The sequence below is a fragment of the Salmo salar genome, chromosome ssa25 (assembly GCF_905237065.1).
Source record: "Salmo salar chromosome ssa25, Ssal_v3.1, whole genome shotgun sequence".
Lineage (NCBI taxonomy): Eukaryota > Metazoa > Chordata > Actinopteri > Salmoniformes > Salmonidae > Salmo > Salmo salar.
In genome coordinates this window covers 45,828,522-45,846,135 of record NC_059466.1, presented here as the reverse complement: position 1 = coordinate 45,846,135, position 17,614 = coordinate 45,828,522, and the positions used below count along the sequence as shown (strand labels likewise).

General features: G+C 44.3%; 1 protein-coding gene and 2 long non-coding RNA genes across 3 annotated transcripts; all 3 read right to left on the bottom strand.

Moving 5' to 3' along the window:
- Positions 1-940: 940 nt before the first annotated feature.
- LOC123730545 (uncharacterized) lies at positions 941-3,943 on the bottom strand. The gene is made up of 4 exons (XR_006762014.1): positions 3,809-3,943; positions 2,228-2,587; positions 1,933-1,995; positions 941-1,844 (listed from the first exon to the last, which is right to left on the bottom strand). It is a non-coding gene; the product is annotated as an uncharacterized lncRNA (long non-coding RNA).
- Positions 3,944-7,895: 3,952 nt separating this feature from the next.
- LOC106586867 (tripartite motif-containing protein 72) lies at positions 7,896-9,491 on the bottom strand. Its single transcript, XM_014174592.2, has 3 exons — positions 8,833-9,491; positions 8,609-8,704; positions 7,896-8,002 (listed from the first exon to the last, which is right to left on the bottom strand). The coding sequence occupies exons 1-3, from the start codon at positions 9,148-9,150 to the stop codon at positions 7,955-7,957; spliced, it is 462 nt and encodes a 153-aa protein (XP_014030067.1). The 5' UTR covers positions 9,151-9,491; the 3' UTR covers positions 7,896-7,954.
- A 3,485-nt stretch (positions 9,492-12,976) lies between these two features.
- Positions 12,977-15,437, bottom strand: LOC123730529 (uncharacterized). The gene is made up of 3 exons (XR_006761985.1): positions 15,124-15,437; positions 14,937-15,035; positions 12,977-14,657 (listed from the first exon to the last, which is right to left on the bottom strand). It is a non-coding gene; the product is annotated as an uncharacterized lncRNA (long non-coding RNA).
- Between the last annotated feature and the right edge of the window lie 2,177 nt (positions 15,438-17,614).

Genomic DNA, 17,614 nt, shown 5'->3' with positions numbered 1-17,614 from the left:
GACAGGTCCCGTGCTTTGGGGCTGTGGTGAGGCCTGGGATTTTCAGGCCGGTAGATCATCTGGTGCCTGCCTACACCTGGTTCCTGTATAACATTGTTTACTGTAGCTTCAGACTTTCCTCTTTACATAACCTCATCAGTCTGCGTCAAATTTAGGATTAGACATGTCTCAAAACTACTGTTGTCCAGTTGCATGTTTGATGATGGCCTCTCTTTTAAAATGCATATTCAACAACTTACAAAAAAATTGAAGCTGATATCAGGATTTTATTTTAGGAATAAGGCTTGTTTTTCTTTTGATGCCAGAAGGAGGCTAGTATCAGCTACATTTATGCCTTTACTAGACTATGGGGATATTTTATATATGAATGCTTCCGCTCAGTGTTTGAGATCAATTGACACCCTTTACCATGGCACTTTGAGATTTATTTTAAACTGCAAAACCCTTACGCACCACTGCACTTTGTATACCAGGGTTGGCTGGCCTTCTCCATTCACTCGTTGGCTCAGTCACTGGTATACTTTTATTTACAAAGCCATTTTGGGTTTACTACCTTTTTATTTGGGCATTTTTATTGTTCAGAAATGTGGTGGGTACTCTCTTCGTTCGCGGGACTTTATCCTGCTAACTGTTCCAAATGTCCGAACTGAATTTGGTTAAAGGGCTTTTATGTACTCTGCACCATCGGCTTGGAACGCCTTACAAAATACTTTTAAACTGGAAGAACTTGTCCCGATTGGTATTTTTAAAACCCTGATGAATGATCTTGAGACTGATTCCCTGACATGTCAATGTTTCTAATTTGCTGTTTTTGATTTTGTTATATTCTTTGTTAATTCTATGGTTTTTACTAGATTACTTGTAGTTTTTCATGTTGTTTGTCTGTAATTTTTGTAATGACTTGACGCTGCCTATCTTGGCCAGGACGCTTTTCAAAAAGAGATTTTAAATCTCAATGAGCCCTTCCTGGTTAAATAAAATGAATAAATAAATGTTTACAATTTCATGCAATGGTTTTGTTACACAATCAGCTGTGTTTTTTTGCTGCAGCACCGTTAGCGTTGCTAACTGTGGCTAAATCAACTTGATCTACACTACTATTGCCCCGAGGCTGGCTTGTTGTGAGACCCATTAGAATGCTCTGCTCTTCATCACCTCCTGTAGCACCACCGCTGTCTCCTGTTGCACCACCTCTGTCTCCTGTAGCACCAGCTCTGGCACCTGTAGCACCACCTCTGGCTCCTGTAGCACCACCTCTGGCTCCTGTGGAAAATCTGTTGGCCCTGTAGCACCACTGCTGGCTCCCGTGGCACCACCTCTGTCTCCACAACCTCAATCAACATGGATCAGTGTTTTTAGTCATAACTAACCAGATCAACATGGACCAGTGTTATTAGTCATAATTAACCAGATCAACATGGACCAGTGTTTTTAGTCATAATTCACCAGATCAACATGGATCAGTGTTTTTAGTCATAATTAACCAGATCAACATGGACCAGTGTTTTAGTCACAATTAAAAATACACTGCAGCCCATCTAACTACTGAATAAAATGTATATAGGGCCAGCTGATTTTCACATACTGGTCACTCCTCAAATGTGAAAAAATATAGTATTTGAATGTAAATGGAGAACAAATCCTTAGATTTGGCACTGACAGAGTAATTACAGACTGAGACAAGTTTATACAGTATTGAATCTGATTTCATTACAGAAAGTAAAACATCGGAAATTGTAACTTACATTTTTTGTACACAATAAATATCCGCCCGAGGCAAATCACAATAAATATTGTTATAATGCCTCCAATAATGGCAGGAGTAAAGCCTTTCTGAACTTCACCTGTGGGGAAAAGACAAGATGAGTGATTAAGTTTCCAGTTAATAAATATTAGGCAGTGAGACGTGGTGTTTTGTCCTGTAACATGCACCTGAAGGGTCTGCGGTATTCATATTTGTCTTGTTCACAGTCACACTGGGTGTTGGGAACCGTGCTGAAAATGAACAAAGCAAAGAGAATAAGATGTTAGAAAGGTGCCATAATAATGTTTTATGATTTCCTACAATGACAGAATGAGTGCTGTGAATAACTCACACAGGTGGACATGGAATGGTATCAAACACATCCAATACATGGTTCCCATGTGGTTGATGCTATTCCATTCCAGACATTATTATGAGCTAGCCTCTCCTCAACAGCCTCCTGTGTTATTAGCTCAACCACACCTGCCACATGTAGGGTAGTGGGACACCATTTTATCAACTTGGGGATAGGCTTATCATTCCCATCAAACGCGAAAGCCCAGTAGACGTTCTGCTTGTCTTCAAGTGTTACTTGGCTGAGTTTGATAGAGATATTCCCAGAACTCATCTCAGACCCAAAGGCTTTAGTTCTGTTTGTGTAAAGGTTATCCTGATGTTTATTCTCTTCTCCTTTGTTGAACGAGTACAACACTTTTTCGGACTTATCTTGCCAATGGAACCGGAGTCTTGCTGTGTCGATGGCCGTGGATGAATTCAGGTCACAGGACAGGAGAACAGTCTCTCCTATAATCCCAGTGACTTCATTCTCAGAAGCAGCTGGTGCTGAAACATACCAATATGTCAAAGTTACAAACTAAGCTCAGAATTCAACACAGATGATAAACCAATGTCACTGTGTTAGTGAATGTGTGTGGTTTGCGTATAAGAAAGTCTATGCATGCATCAATTGGCTTATGGAGTGCAATAGTGAGGGATTGTAAATTTGCCTTACTATCATCAATGGCTCTCAAGAACAGGTCCACATGGAGCCTGATAGTTTCCTGCCCCTCCATGCCCATATCCTGACTACTTGAGATAATTAGGATTACTAGATCTGACATAGTACTTCAAACCACAGTGGCCCAAATGCTAAAAGTCACATTGCTATTGTGGCAGCAGCATTCACTGGAGAATGTTATAATGTGCTCACTGACAGGAAATGACTAAATATAAGAAGAAGCGTTTGAAAGAGCTTAAGACAGCACAGTGTAAGGCGTGTCTATGGGAGGCGAAGTCAAGTGCAGGAGAGCGGAGTATAATAAACAGGCGCACTTTAATACCGGTTAACAAATCACAGCACTTAACACATCGGATTTCTCTGATGACATGTTTGGTTGAGTAATTATCTCAGCTTTGTAATAACATTTGTCACAATGTGCTTTACAATAACCAGACCTAGACCCCCAAAACAGAAAGAAGAACCAAACTATGTGCAAAGGGACAGCGTGTTAAAGATATCTCTGATTATCTGGTTTATGCAGATTGAGAGATATTAAAGATCTTTGAGTTAATGAACAACACCACGACAGTATAGAGGTAACGAGCATTGGACCAATCCCAAGCCGACTAGCCAAAAACTCTGCCGATGTGCCGTTCACCAAGGAACTTAGCCCTAATTGCTCCTGCAAGTCACTCTGGCTAACAGTGTCTGCTAAATGACTCAAATGTAAATGTAATAATGTCTCCATTCATGAAGAGATGTCAATGCATGGGCGATAGCATGGGCGATAATGACAGAGCTTTAAGGTAACGCTGAGGTCAAGTTCCTCATTTCTTTAAAAACATTCAATGATGTGAAATAATACTATCAGATCTTTTCTACATGAAAGGGTAAAAAATGTATCTGAACGTATGTATTAGTTCAAGGAAATTATGGAAATTCACATTAGCACCACAATGCCTAGGTGACCACGAGGAGACAACTTTCTCTTTAGATGAACTAAAAAGCCTTTCCTTCCGTAAAGCAATGAATTATATTCAAATATTGAGGTAGAGGAGACTTACCAAACAACAAAAATATGAACACCAGTGTAGACATTCCACGATGCAAGAGAATCATTTGAGACGAAATGAAAAATCTTGAATATTGTCGCATTACAAGCTAAAAAAATAACAGTTAGACAGACAGGGAAGTGAGTAGTCACTCCTTTTTCTTTTTTCATGAGACGTTCCGAGTCCAGGAGATATAATGCTGCTGTTGTAACCGTGATTATAAAATGATAACAAACAATGGCAATCTGGAGGCAGAAGAAAAACACACCAGGTGAGGCGAGGTGCTGGCTAGGTATATTTTAAAGAAGACAGCTTTGCTGTGCTGGCTAGGTGTACCCTAATGAAGACAGTTAGGCTGTGCTGGCTAGGTATATTCTAAAGAAGACAGCTTTGCTGTGCTGGCTAGGTATACCCTAATGAAGACAGCTAGGCTCTACTGGCTAGGTATATTCTAAAGAAGACAGCTTTGCTGTGCTGGCTAGGTATACCCTAATGAAGACAGCTTGGCTCGGACAATTCTGGGCCAATTCAAGGCCGGCTGTGACACAACCTGGGATCGAACCCTTAGGCCGCTGCGCCACTTGGGTCGCTATGTTTTATTTTGTCGACAGCAAAAAATGTACAATCACTCATATTCTAAATTGGGTCTGAAGTAAATTATGATCTAATGAGGAGAGAGAATATATCAAATCATTACACATTAACTTATGCAGCAGACACAAGAAACTTTATTTAAAACAAAATTGTCCACTTCAAGTAGTTTAAGTTGCAAATAATTGACGTTTCAAGTGATATTAGATTCTGTTTAGAGATGACAATCAAAAATAAGCTTTAAAGGAAAACTAACTGATTAACCAAAGTATCTAGGTGGTGAGTCACATATGACTCACCACAACAGACAATCATCAGAGAACAGCAGAAAGTCCCCATATTAGAACACAATCCTTCTTAAAGTGCACAAATAAGCATGTAACACACTTTCCAAAAAATATTTTACAAGTGATACATAAAAATAATCACAATGACATCATTGAATTTAACCAAAAGTAGTTTGTGAAGATCAACCAAGGCCTAATGTTTTGTTGACACATTGCTCCCATGTACAGATGTTTTAGATCGACACTGTCTAGGTTCTCCCCTACAAAACAGCACAATAATTCTCAACAAGGACTAGTGGCCTATCTCACATTTAATTGTGAACACTGTTTGTAAGGCATAATTTGACTTTTGACAATGAATATTGACATTTATATGGAGGCATTTGCTGTTTTTTTTACATGACCAATATACTGAACAAAAATATAAAACGCAATATGCCACAATTTAAAAGATTTGACTGAGTTACAGTTCATACAGGGAAATCAGAATATTTAAATAAATTCATTAGGCCCTATTCTATGGATTTCACATGACTGGGAATACAGAAATGGATCTGTTGGTCACAGATACCTTTAAAAATTAGCAGGGGCGTGGATCAGAAAACCAGTCAGTATCTGGTGTGAACACCATTTGCCTCATGCAGCGCGACACATATCCTTCGCATAGAGTTGATCAGGCTGTTAATTGTGGTCTGTGGGATGTTGTCTGACTCCTCTTCAATGGTTGCGTACAGTATAGAACATTTCTGTGATATTTTGTTTCAGCTCATTAAACATGGGACCAACACTTTACATGTTACGTTTATATTTTTGTTCAAGGCAGAATCAATCAATTAATAAATATTGAGGTAGAGTAAGAGTTTAAAAAAGTTTTGCAGTAGCATACTTAGTTGTGAGGCAGCTTCGCAGTCACAGGTTGTCCTAATGTGCTGGCTAGAGAACCCTATTCTTGAGTGACCTGAGTTGTCCCAATGGTGCAGCGGTCTAAGGCACTGCATTTCAGTGCTAGAGGTGTCACTGCAGTCCCTGGTTCAAATCCAGGGTGCATCACTTCTGGAAATGATTGGGAGTTGCATAGGGTGACGTCCGTGTTTGGCTGGGGTAGGCAGTCATTGTAAATAACAGTTTGTTCTAATCTGACTAGCCTAGTTAAAATGTAAAAAAGCATGTCCAGTCACTTCTTGGGCTATTCCGCCTGTCCTCTTGGGACTGAACAGCCCACAAGCTGGTGCTGGAGGCATGGACCGTGAGGTCTGCTGGAAATCTGGGGCTCTCAACACCGGCTCTGGGTGGTGGTCAATCCCGGGTGGCCCGGGTCTTCTCCACCTGTGGTTTGATCAGACGGCTGCCGATGGTGTAGCCAAGGTAGTCAGCCACGTTCAGTCCCAAGTGATACTTCTTTGGGTTAGCTGGCCAGCATAGAGCGCAGCTGGCGGAGGTATTCCTCAATGTGTATTACCACGTCATCAACATAGGCGGCGGCGAAGGCCTGGTGAGGACACAACAGCGTGTCCATAATCCACTCGAAGGTGGCGGACGCTACGTGCAAGCCGAAGGGTAGCTGAATGAACTGAAATAATCCATCCGGAGTGGCAAAGGCGGTTTTGTGATGGTCTTCGGGGGCCAGAGGCATCTGCCAGTACCCCTTTGTGAGGTCAAGGGTCGATATATAGCGGGCTTTCCGAAGCCCCTAGATCAGCTCATTGAACCTCGGCATGGGGTTGGCGTCGAACCTGGAGATGGCGTTGAGGACTCTGAAATCGTTGCAGAAGCGAAGAGACCCATCGGGTTTCAGCACCAGCACGATAGGGCTGGACCAATCGCTGGAAGATGGCTCGATGACCCCCATCTTCAACATCTCCCTCCCCTCTTTCCGCACCATCTCCCGGCGTGCTTCTGGTACCCTGTAGGGTCGGAGATGGACCGACAGTGGTAGCAATACAAGGTTATAACATTTACAGAATATAGAAATGCCAATGGTGGAGATGTAGCTCTTTATATTCAGAACCACATTCCTGTAAAGATTAGAGAGGATCACATGTTAAATAAACAAATAGACAAACTTTCAGCTTTTCTTGTGATTGTTTAATCAACAGGTTCTTTCGCCGACAAAATAACTCCAGTACAGGGTAACGTCCAACGCTGAAACACCTGCGTATCAAAACAAATAAACAAACTAAGCCGTTGACCAAAAGGTAGTGACAAAACAGTGAAAGCAAAACACCAAACGGCTTCTCCTGTCTTTATACTGTTCCTAGACCGTCTTTGAAAATAAAAGTTTGTTCTTAACTGACTTGCCTAGTTAAATAAAGGTAAAATAAAAATATAAAATAAAGACTATCGTCTAAACATAATAGTAACAGGAGGAACGCTTCTCTCTACCTATAGCCTACCTTGGTTTTATTAACAGAGAGACAAGGTGCCCAAGTAAAATACAATTTCTCTGAGGTAGGAAACTCCAACGTCCTCATAGGTTCCCGTCTCTACTCCCAATTCTCTCCAAGCGCCTCTCCTGGCACACCTATATAGAGGAAGACACAAAGCAATTAGCGGCCCCAGGTGTGTACTAATTGGCTTTACACTGAGTACCTATCCCCTGAGGAGGGTGCTGTTGTGTCTTCTTCCTGGTCACAGAACTCTCACAATATGTATAATTTTCTATATTCAATCACAATCTTTCTATCCAGATGTTTATTTTTTTATACACCAAAACATATATTTTTGTAGACTGTAGTGTGCAATAGGAAGTAACTAAATGCACCACCATTTTCTCAAATGTCCTGCATGTCGTCATGATAGCTAAATGCGATTTTTCTAGTTTATTCTTCTGATCTGTGTATTTGTAGATATTTTTTATGTATATTGTAACAATCAATGGTTCACTAGTGTTTTTACTACCACTATCTACCGCCCTCACACAGGTGAGGCAATTGTAATTATCACATAGGCAACTGCATATAAAAATATATACAATGGTTTTGGCACATCTTTTGTATCAGGTAATAAGGTAGGACCCAGATGCAGACCGTGTCGAAGTGACAATGTTTATTACAGCAACAGGGGCAAAGGTACAGGACGGCAGACAGGCTCAGGGTCAGGTCAGACAGAGGTCAGTAATCCAGAGGTGGAGCAAAGGTACAGGACGGCAGGCAGGTACAGGACGGCAGACAGTCTGAGGGTCAGGTCAGGCAGAGGTCGGTAATCCAGAGGTGGAGCAAAGATACAGGACGGCAGGCAGGTACAGGACGGCAGACAGTCTGAGGGTCAGGTCAGGCAGAGGTCAGTAATCCAGAGAGGAGCAAAGGTACAGGACGGCAGACAGGCTCATCTGACAGGAAGAGATGACGGAAAAAAAGACATAACACAGTGGATGTTATCTAGTGTTTGTTTCTTGCACTTGTTTAGTTCATCTTCCTCCCAATAACCACTTTTATGTGTTACAAAGGTTCCTATTATATATCAAATGGCTCTCGTAATCATCTTCTAGAATAGAATCAGATGGTTTGTAGATGGAAAGAACTCCCTAACCATAACATTTCACTGTGGCTCAACTCATCCAGTCTTTTTCATATAAGTACAAATACATTAAACAGTAGCTAGGTTTCCATCCAATTAGCGACAGATTCTCATCTTGCCGACGAGTCGTAGTGGGAGGACCACACAACATGTCATCGCTTGACTCCAAGTTTACTTTTATATGATGATTATTATATCATTATTTCAGAATGATTAAGTTTAGCCTAACATTTCTCGCATAATTCATTTTACCGATGCAAAAAGATCCCACCTTCTCTGACTTATTATTTTTTTTGTTGATTTTGGAAAGTTTACAGAAAAATGTTCAGTTTCCATCAGGCCTGTCATTAAAACATTTTATCCAACATGTACTTCCCTCGCATTAAAAGGTTGGATGGAAACCTGGTTAGTACCATACCTTGAATGACTCCATGGTGTTCTTTGCTTTGAGGATCTCAGTCTTTACGGTGCACACATTGTTCTTTCTAGCAAGCAGCTCTTTTAGCAGTCTCTGCTGTAAATTCAGGACATTTCCTTTACTCGCAAAAAGTTGCACCAAGAGATACTGCAGTTTAAAGTTACAGTAGATATTAGACTCCAGAGTAATGATTGGTCATTATTCATAGTAATTTCTCTCCTTACCTTGATTTGGGAGATCTGTTCCTCTGCAGGTGTGGTTTTGTGGGTCTTATGACCCAGAGAGACACATTGAGCACAGACCAGAGCCTTATCATCCAGGCAGAACAGAGACAGAGGTTGACCATGTTTATCACATAATATGTTCACATCTCTTGGCTGGGCCAGATCTTCAGCTATAGCTGTAAACTTCCCTGCCATTTTCCTGGGAGTAATGGAGATTTTCGCTGGTTCAGGATGTGGCTCCTCCAGTCTGAGAGTGTTGGACAGGGTGTCTAGAACATGGTTCATGGCCAACTCAGGTCTCTGAACGAACTGTCTCATACACAGAGGGCAGCTGCACTCCCCTTTGTTCCAGTAGGCCTGTACGCATCCCTGGCAGAAGTTGTGTCTACAGGGAAACAGACAGAGCAGATAAAATGCTCCAGAGATAAACCACCCGTCGCCATTTTGTTGCGATGCAAGAGCAGGAAGAATGAGTGGCAAGCCTGTACAGGATGTGTAGGTTTGGTAATAGGGTGTTGCCCAGATTTTTTCAGCATGTCAGTGAAATATCTACCAGACACTGGAAAACATTTTTTTTCAGGGTGGAGGCCATGCCTCTGTCATGGGATTAGATCTCTTCTTCTTTGGTTTTACGGCGTCGGCACATTTTGTTTGTGCATACCGCCTCCCACTGTGTGGTAGTGCGTGTTGAAACCCATTACCTTTGTGATACAAAAAAAAAGAGGATTATATTATTTTATTGTACCACCAAATCAATGATCTCTATCTGTTAGTCCTGTAATTTGTTGACTTTATTAGGCCTTAAATTAACATAATTTTGGTCTCTAATTCTAATTCTAAAAACATCTTATAACTCTTCTGCAGTAATCTTGTATACTCAAATACTTCTCTGCAGCTGCCACCACAACATCTATTTTCTGTGACTTACATTCCATCTCTGCAGTACAGTTGATAACCATTGATATAAATGCTAAGAAGACAATCTTACTGAAGCATGTAACACTCTTTGGCCCCTCCCTCTGTACTGATACAGATCTACTACTCACTGGGATCCTCTCAGGCTCCTTCCCCCTTGACCCATAATCCTCTACTTTCTTCACTGCCTCAACATACGACACCTTCAGCACTACTCAGACTCTGGCCACTTCAACCTGCATCTCTCTCACCGGACACTTCCAATCCCCAGCAATATGGACAACCCCTACAGCTGTCACACACAACTTTAAGGGATTGGATCTCTGTAACGGCTGTCTTCGTCGTCCTCAGATGAAGGGGAAGAGAAATCAGAGCAAAATGCAGCGTGGTAAGTGTCCATCATTTTAATGAGAAAACTGAACACTAAAATACGACAAGCAACATAGAAGAACAACCGAACAATTCCATAAGGCACAGAAGCTACACGGAAAACAATCACCCACAAAACCCCAAAGGAAAAACAGGCTACTTATGTGTGATTCCCAATCAGCAACAACGAACTACAGCTGTGCCTGATTGGGAGCCACACACAGCCCAAAACAAAGACATACAAAAACATAGAAAAATCAACATAGAACGCCCACCCAATGTAACACCCTGGCCTAACCAAAATAAAGAACAAAAACCCCTCTCTATGGCCAGGGCATTACAGTAGCACCCCCCCCCCAAGGTGCGGACTCCGGCCGCAAAACCTGACTCTGAAGGGGAGGGTCCGGGTGGGCCTTCCTACGGCGGCGGCTCAGGTGCGGGACGTGGTCTCCGCTCCACCCTTGGCGTCGCCCACTTAGGTGGCGCCCCTGGCCGCGCCGGAGGACTGGTGGGCGACCCTGACTGCGCCCGGCTAGCGGGCAATTCTGGTTGCGCCCGGCTGGCGGGTGACGCTGGCTGCGCCCGGCTGGCGGGCGACCCTGGCTGCGCCCGGTTGGCGGGCGTCCTTGGCTGCGCCCGGTTGGCGGGCGTCCTTGGCTGCGCCCGGTTGGCGGGCGTCCCTGGCGGCTCCGGGCTGGCGGGCGGCTCCGCTCTTCTCCTGGTGCTGCTCCTTCTTCCACTGCTTGGTCCTTTTCTGGTGGGTGATTCTGTAACGGCTGTCTTCGTCGTCCTCAGATGAAGGGGAAGAGAAATCAGACCAAAATGCAGCGTGGTAAGTGTCCGTCATTTTAATGAGAAAACTGAACACTAAAATACGACAAGGAACATAAAAGAACAACCGAACAATTCCATAAGGCACAGAAGCTATACGGAAAACAATCACCCACAAAACCCCCCTCCGGGCTGGCGGGCGGCTCCGGCGGCTCCTGGCGGGCGGCTCCGGCGGCTCCGGGCTGGCGGGCGGCTCTGGCGGCTCCGGACTGGCGGGCGGCTCAGGCTGGGGAGACATGAAAGAGGCCTGGCTCTGGGCGCAGGCACAGGATAGACCAGGCTGGAGAGACCCACTGGAAGCCTGGTCCGAGGAGGAGGCACAGGATAAACCGGGCTGTGGGGGAGCACTGGAGTTCTGGTCCTTAGCCTTGACACCCTTACTCCAGGCTGAATGCCCACTTTGGCCCGGCACGGGCGGAGAGCAGGCATTGGGCGAACTGAGCCCTCCCAGTGCCTTGGAGACACAATGCGCAGAGCCGGCGCAGGATAGCCTGGACCGAAAAGGCGCACCGGAGACCAGACACGCTGAGCTGGCACAATCCGTCCTGGCTCGATGCCCACTCTCGCATGGCACTTGCGGGGAGCTAGCATGTAGCGCTGCGGGCTATCAACGCGTACTGGGGACACCGTGCGCTTTACCGCATAACACGGTGCCTGACCAGTACTGCGTTGCCTCCTGTAAGCATGGGGAGTTGGCTCAGGTCTCCAATCTGACTCTGCCACGCTCCCCGTGTGCCTCTCGTGCCAGTTGCGCTCCCTTGCCTCATACCAGCGCCTCTCCGCTCTCGCTGCCTCGATCTCCCACTGCGGGCGGCGATACTCCCCAGCTTGAGCCCATGGTCCTTTACCGTCCAGTATCTCCTCCCATGTCCACGAGTCCTGAACGCTCTTCTCCTGGTGTTGCTCCTTCTTCCACTGCTTGGTCCTTTTCTGGTGGGTGATTCTGTAACGGCTGTCTTCGTCGTCCTCAGATGAAGGGGAAGAGAAATCAGACCAAAATGCAGCGTGGTAAGTGTCCGTCATTTTAATGAGAAAACTGAACACTAAAATACGACAAGGAACATAAAAGAACAACCGAACAATTCCATAAGGCACAGAAGCTATACAGAAAACAATCACCCACAAAACCCCAAAGGAAAAACAGGCTACTTATGTGTGACTCCCAATCAGCATCAACGAACTACAGCTGTGCCTGATTGGGAGCCACACACGGCCCAAAACAAAGAAATACAAAAACATAGAAAAATCAACATAGAACGCCCACCCAATGTAACACCCTGGCCTAACCAAAATAAAGAACAAAAACCCCTCTCTATGGCCAGGGCGTTACAATCTCTTAACCTTTAACCATTCATAAAAAACATTCACTGACAATTCTCTTAAAGTTCAAGATTAACCTATTTTTAATCTTGAGGTTGATATAAACTTGGTGTTTATGTCTTTGGGCCGTTGCATCTATCCATGAGCCACTGAATGCAATAAGCAGTATGTATCATCAAATTAAATCAAATGTTATTGGTCACATACATGTGTTTAGCTACATCAATCCAGCAGAAGGGTCTCTCTACCAAATGTAATCCCATCTAGGACACATTTAGGACACATTTTGGACATTTCTTTGAATGAGATTCAAATACAATTTCCCCAAATAATTTGAATATAGAATGACCAAATTTAATACACCTACTATATAGGAAAAGACATTGAAATAAATATAATATATTAACTTTTTTATTCTCACCAATATTTATTAAAGAAAAAAATCACCCACAAAACACAAGTGAAACAAACCTCAACTAAATATGTATATTATAATATAATGTATAATATATCAACCAGCTGCCGCTAATTGGAGGTCCTACCAAAAACCCAACATAGAAAACTAGATTTAAACATAGAAATAGAAAACATAGAACCTAAACCAAAAACGCCAAAACACACAAAACAAACACCCCCTGCCACGCCCTCACCAAACTACAATGACAAATAACCCCTTTTACTGGTCAGGACGTGACAATGTCCCCTCTGATGTTGCACTTATCTTGGGATAGTGTATGACCTTGAGGCTCGCTCCCCTCAGTGAGCTTGTCCAGGAGTGGAGTCAAGAGGGGGTTTACTTGAGATGGGAGTATCTAGCTAATGGGAGAGACGGTTCAAGTTTGGAGTAGGAGGACCAGACACTAGTCTATACAATGAAAACTGTTGACACAGCAGTTGCCATCTGCTGTTTTATAGATATCTTTCATACATAACTTAACCTTGTGACCCATTCTATGTATCTGTGGTTCGTCATGTACGTTGAGAGGGGTGTATCTTGGCTATAAAAGATCTTTGTACTTTTGTCTTGACACTTTTCATTGGTTCATTAGAGATGACGCATCATTGAAAGTCAAAGGGCTTTTGCAAAGCTCTAATTATTAAAGATGTCGTTTAAGTATAACTCTGACTGGTATGTGAAGTTTCTAACTCTCCTCATTTGGTAATGCAGAAATTAGCCTCCACAAATCAAAATCTTGTCATAAAGTAACAGATAGGCCTGGTTACAGTTCTGTAACAGCTGTCCCTAATGTTGAACACAGTGAGGTCTGTTTAGCAGAGTGAAAATGTCTCCTCTAGTCAGTCTGAGAGAACACAACTGTACCAGTGTGCTGAGGATTACATGGTTTTAGGCCTGGATTCAATCTGGACCCGCACTAGTGAAATTTAAAGGCTGCATATGGGGCTCAATCCAAAATGTAAAAATGTTTAAAATGTTGGTCCGGATTGAATCTAGTCCTTGATCAGAGCACAAGCTTCAGAACCTCTACAGTAGCTTGTTACACAAAGGCATGCAGAGAGAATGAGGTGGCTAGTTAAAGGTTCAGGTCTCACTTACTGGTCAATTTTAGATAAAACATTTAACTTCAGTGTTCTTCATATATTCAAGTCAAATATAAAACACAAATGCATTTTCAACGTCAGATGTCTTGGTTCCCACTAGATAGGTTTGTCCACTGACTATCAGACTTTATTTAAAATACTATTTAGGGTATTTCGCTTATTTTCAAAAACATTTAGAAGAACATTTTGGGATTTTTTTTAATTTAAAAACAGATGTAGTTTAAAATTGGAATGTATTTTGAATACAATGTGTTTGGAAATAAGTATTTGTGACATTAGTGCTAGTACGAACTCGGACGCAGGCGCAGAGAAACACAGCAGGCAGAGGTAAATGTAAATCCAGAACTTCAGTCTTCACAGCAAAACAACAAAGCAATAGCATACGAGTACACTAAACGAAACAAGAGACCTAAGCAACCAGCACAGTCCACAGAGGAACCTAAATAGTCATTCAACAGGTGAACCCAATAAGACCAATCAGGATCACCTGGACACAAGAAACAACATAAGGGTGCCCTCCAGTGGCAACCTCAGGGAGTACACCCAAGGATGACACCAAACCTGTGACAGTATTTAAAAATATTTTCTAATAACTGGCTAATAATAGGGAAAAACATTAAAATACTTCCAACAGAAGAGGTAGACTCCGTTGGGATACAGTACACTGATATGTCCAAAATATGGACCCGTATAGAAAGAAATGTCCCATCAGTCTGCCTCTAGATTGTCTGGTGCCTGCCTACACCTGGCCAAAAACTCTGTCTCACCACTACCGTTTCCTTGATGGTTATTTCCTTCAACTTCTATGGTTCCACCGCTGGATCCACAACCTAGATCAAAATGGATCAGTGTTATATTCATAATTAACAAGATCAACATAGTTCAGTGTTTTAGTCATAATTAACAATACTCTGAGGCCCATCTAACTATGAAATGTACATAGGGCCATCTGATTTTCACATGCTAGACACTAATATAGTATTTGAATGTAAATGGACATAAAATCTTTAGATTTGGCACTGACAGAGTAATTACAGACTGAGACAACTTTATACAGTACTGAATCTGATTTCATTTCAGGGAATAAAACATCGGAAATTGCAACTTACATTTTTTGTACACAAAATAAATCCCCCCGAAGCAAAACAGAATCAATACTGTAATGATAACTCCAATAATGCCAGGAGTAGAGTCTTCCTGAACTTCACCTGTGGGGAAAAGACAAGATGAGTGATTAAGTTTTCAGTTAATGAATATTAGGCAGTGAGACGTGGTGTTTTGTCCTGTAACATGCACCTGCAGGGTCTGTGTTAATGCTCTGACTGGGGCTGACGATGGTTGTGTTGCTCACAGTCTCTCTCAGAACGGGGTTGAAGATATGGCAGGTCACCGTCTGATTTTCTGTTAAATTCACTTGGCTCCAAACGGTGTACAGTCCACTTTCAGAACCAACAGTAATATTGGTCTGTACTTCCCACGGGTCCAGAGTGCGGTTCTGAGCCAATAGGACGTCCTGGATGGTCCATGTGACGACTGGCTGTGGGTATCCCCCCTGGGTTGAACACGTGGCATTCATATTTGTCTTGTTCACAGTCACACTGGGTGTCGGGAACCGTGCTGAAAGTGAACAAAGTAAAGAGAATAAGATGTTAGAAAGGTGCCATAATAATGTTTTATGATTTCCTACAATGACAGAATGAGTGCTGTGAATAACTGGTTTTCTGTGTTGTGTAGGTGCATCCGGGGTCTGCACCTTTGGGGGGGTGGGTACTGTCATGTCCTGACCAGTATAGAGGATATTTTGTTATTGTAGTTTGGTCAGGACATGGCAGAGGGTAGTTTATTTATGTATTACGGTTTTTTTTTGGTCACTGGTCTATGTTTGTATTTCTATGTGTATGTTCTAGGGTAGTTTTTCTATGTGTAGGTTGGGTGCTGGACTCTCAATTGGAGGCAGGTGTTTCTAGTTGCCTCTGATTGGGAGTCCTATAAATAGGTGTGTGTTTTGTTTGTCACTTGTGGGTAGTTGTTTGAGAGCACTGCTTTTGTTGAGCCTGCGTCTCTGTTCTTGTCGTTAGTTTGTTTATTGTTTTTCCGTGGTGTTTGCATTTTTTACAATAAATATGTTGAGCATGCAACCCGCTGTGCCTTGGTCCCATTCTCTCTTCCACAACAGCTGTGACAGAACTACCCACCACAACAGGACCAAGCAGCGGAGGAAATCTGGCGAGGACCGGGGAACACGGCTGGTAAGGGAGCCCATGAGGCAGCCCCAATAATTATTTTGGGGGGGGCACAAGGGCAGTTTGGTGGGGCGAGGATGGAGCCCCAGGCCAGCTCCCCGTACCCTTTTTGGGCAGAGACGAACTGGACAGGTCCCGTGCTTTGGGGTGATGGGTACGGTGGCGAGGCCGAGCATTTTCAGGCCAGTATGCGCAGTACCAGCACCCCGCATGTGCCAGGGGAAAGTGAGCATCCAGCCAGTAGGGGTGATGCCAGTCCTGCGCTCGAGACCGCCAGTGCGCCTCTACGGTCCAGTGCATCAACCTAGTCCGACTCGGCCTGTTCCCGCTCACCGCACTAGCCCTGAGGTGCGTGTGCCCAGACTGGCACATCCTGTACCAGCCCCACGCATCAGGCTTCTAGTGCGTCAGCCCAGCCTCGCCAGTCAGGAGCTGCCAGAGTGGCCCGCCTGCCCGGAGCTGCCAGAGTGGCCCGCCTGCCCGGAGCTGCCAGAGTGGCCCGCCTGCCCGGAGCTGCCAGAGTGGCCCGCCTGCCCGGAGCTGCCAGAGTGGCCCGCCTGCCCGGAGCTGCCAGAGTGGCCCGCCTGCCCGGAGCTGCCATCGCCGCCCGCCAGCCGGGCGCAACAAGGGTCGCCCGGCAGCCGGGCGCAGCCAGAGACGCCCGCCAGCCGGGCGAAGTCAGGGTCGCCCACCAGTCCTCCGGCACGGCCAGGGGCACCACCTAAGTGGGCGACGTCGAGGGTGGAGCGGAGTCCACATCCCGCACCTGAGCCGCCTCCTATATAGGTGGGTTGGGGAGGGGGGGTGTAGCACAGTGCCGTCGTTGACGGCAGCCACCCTCCCTTCCCTCCCTTTAGTTTAAGGGGGATTTTTCTGTTTGTTTTGGGGGTTTTCTGTGTTGTGTAGGTGCATCCGGGGTCTGCACCTTTGGGGGGGTGGGTACTGTCATGTCCTGACCAGTATAGAGGATATTTTGTTATTGTAGTTTGGTCAGGACGTGGCAGAGGGTAGTTTATTTATGTATTACAGGGTTTTTGTTGGTCACTGGTCTATGTTTGTATTTCTATGTGTATGTTCTAGGGTAGTTTTTCTATGTGTAGGTTGGGTGCTGGACTCTCAATTGGAGGCAGGTGTTTCTATTTGCCTCTGATTGGGAGTCCTATAAATAGGTGTGTGTTTTGTTTGTCACTTGTGGGTAGTTGTTTGAGAGCACTGCTTTTGTTGAGCCTGCTTCTCTGTTCCTGTCGTTAGATTGTTTTTCCGTGGTGTTCGCATTTTTTATGATAAATATGTTGAGCATGCAACCCGCTGCGCCTTGGCCCCATTCTCTCTTCCACGACAGCTGTGACACGTGATTATAAAATGATAACAAAAAATGGCAATCTGGAGGCAGAAGAAGCAAACACCAGGTTAGGTGAGGTGCTGGCTAGGTATACCCTAATGAAGACAGCTAGGCTCTACTGGCTAGGTATAACCTAATGAAGACAGTTAGGCTCCACTGGCTAGGTATACCCTAATGAAGACAGCTAGGCTGTGCTGGCTAG

What these genes read in the sequence shown, in the direction of transcription:
- LOC106586867 (XM_014174592.2), bottom strand. Translation starts at nt 9,150, where the DNA reads ATGAGACAGTTCGTTCAGAGACCTGAGTTGGCCATGAACCATGTTCTA. An exon ending in AACAGATCTCCCAAATCAAG is followed by an intron (nt 8,705 to 8,832) that starts GTAAGGAGAGAA and finishes CTGAATTTACAG; the next exon opens with CAGAGACTGCTAAAAGAGCT. An exon ending in ACACCATGGAGTCATTCAAG is followed by an intron (nt 8,003 to 8,608) that starts GTATGGTACTAA and finishes TCTTCCTGTCAG; the next exon opens with ATGAGCCTGTCTGCCGTCCT.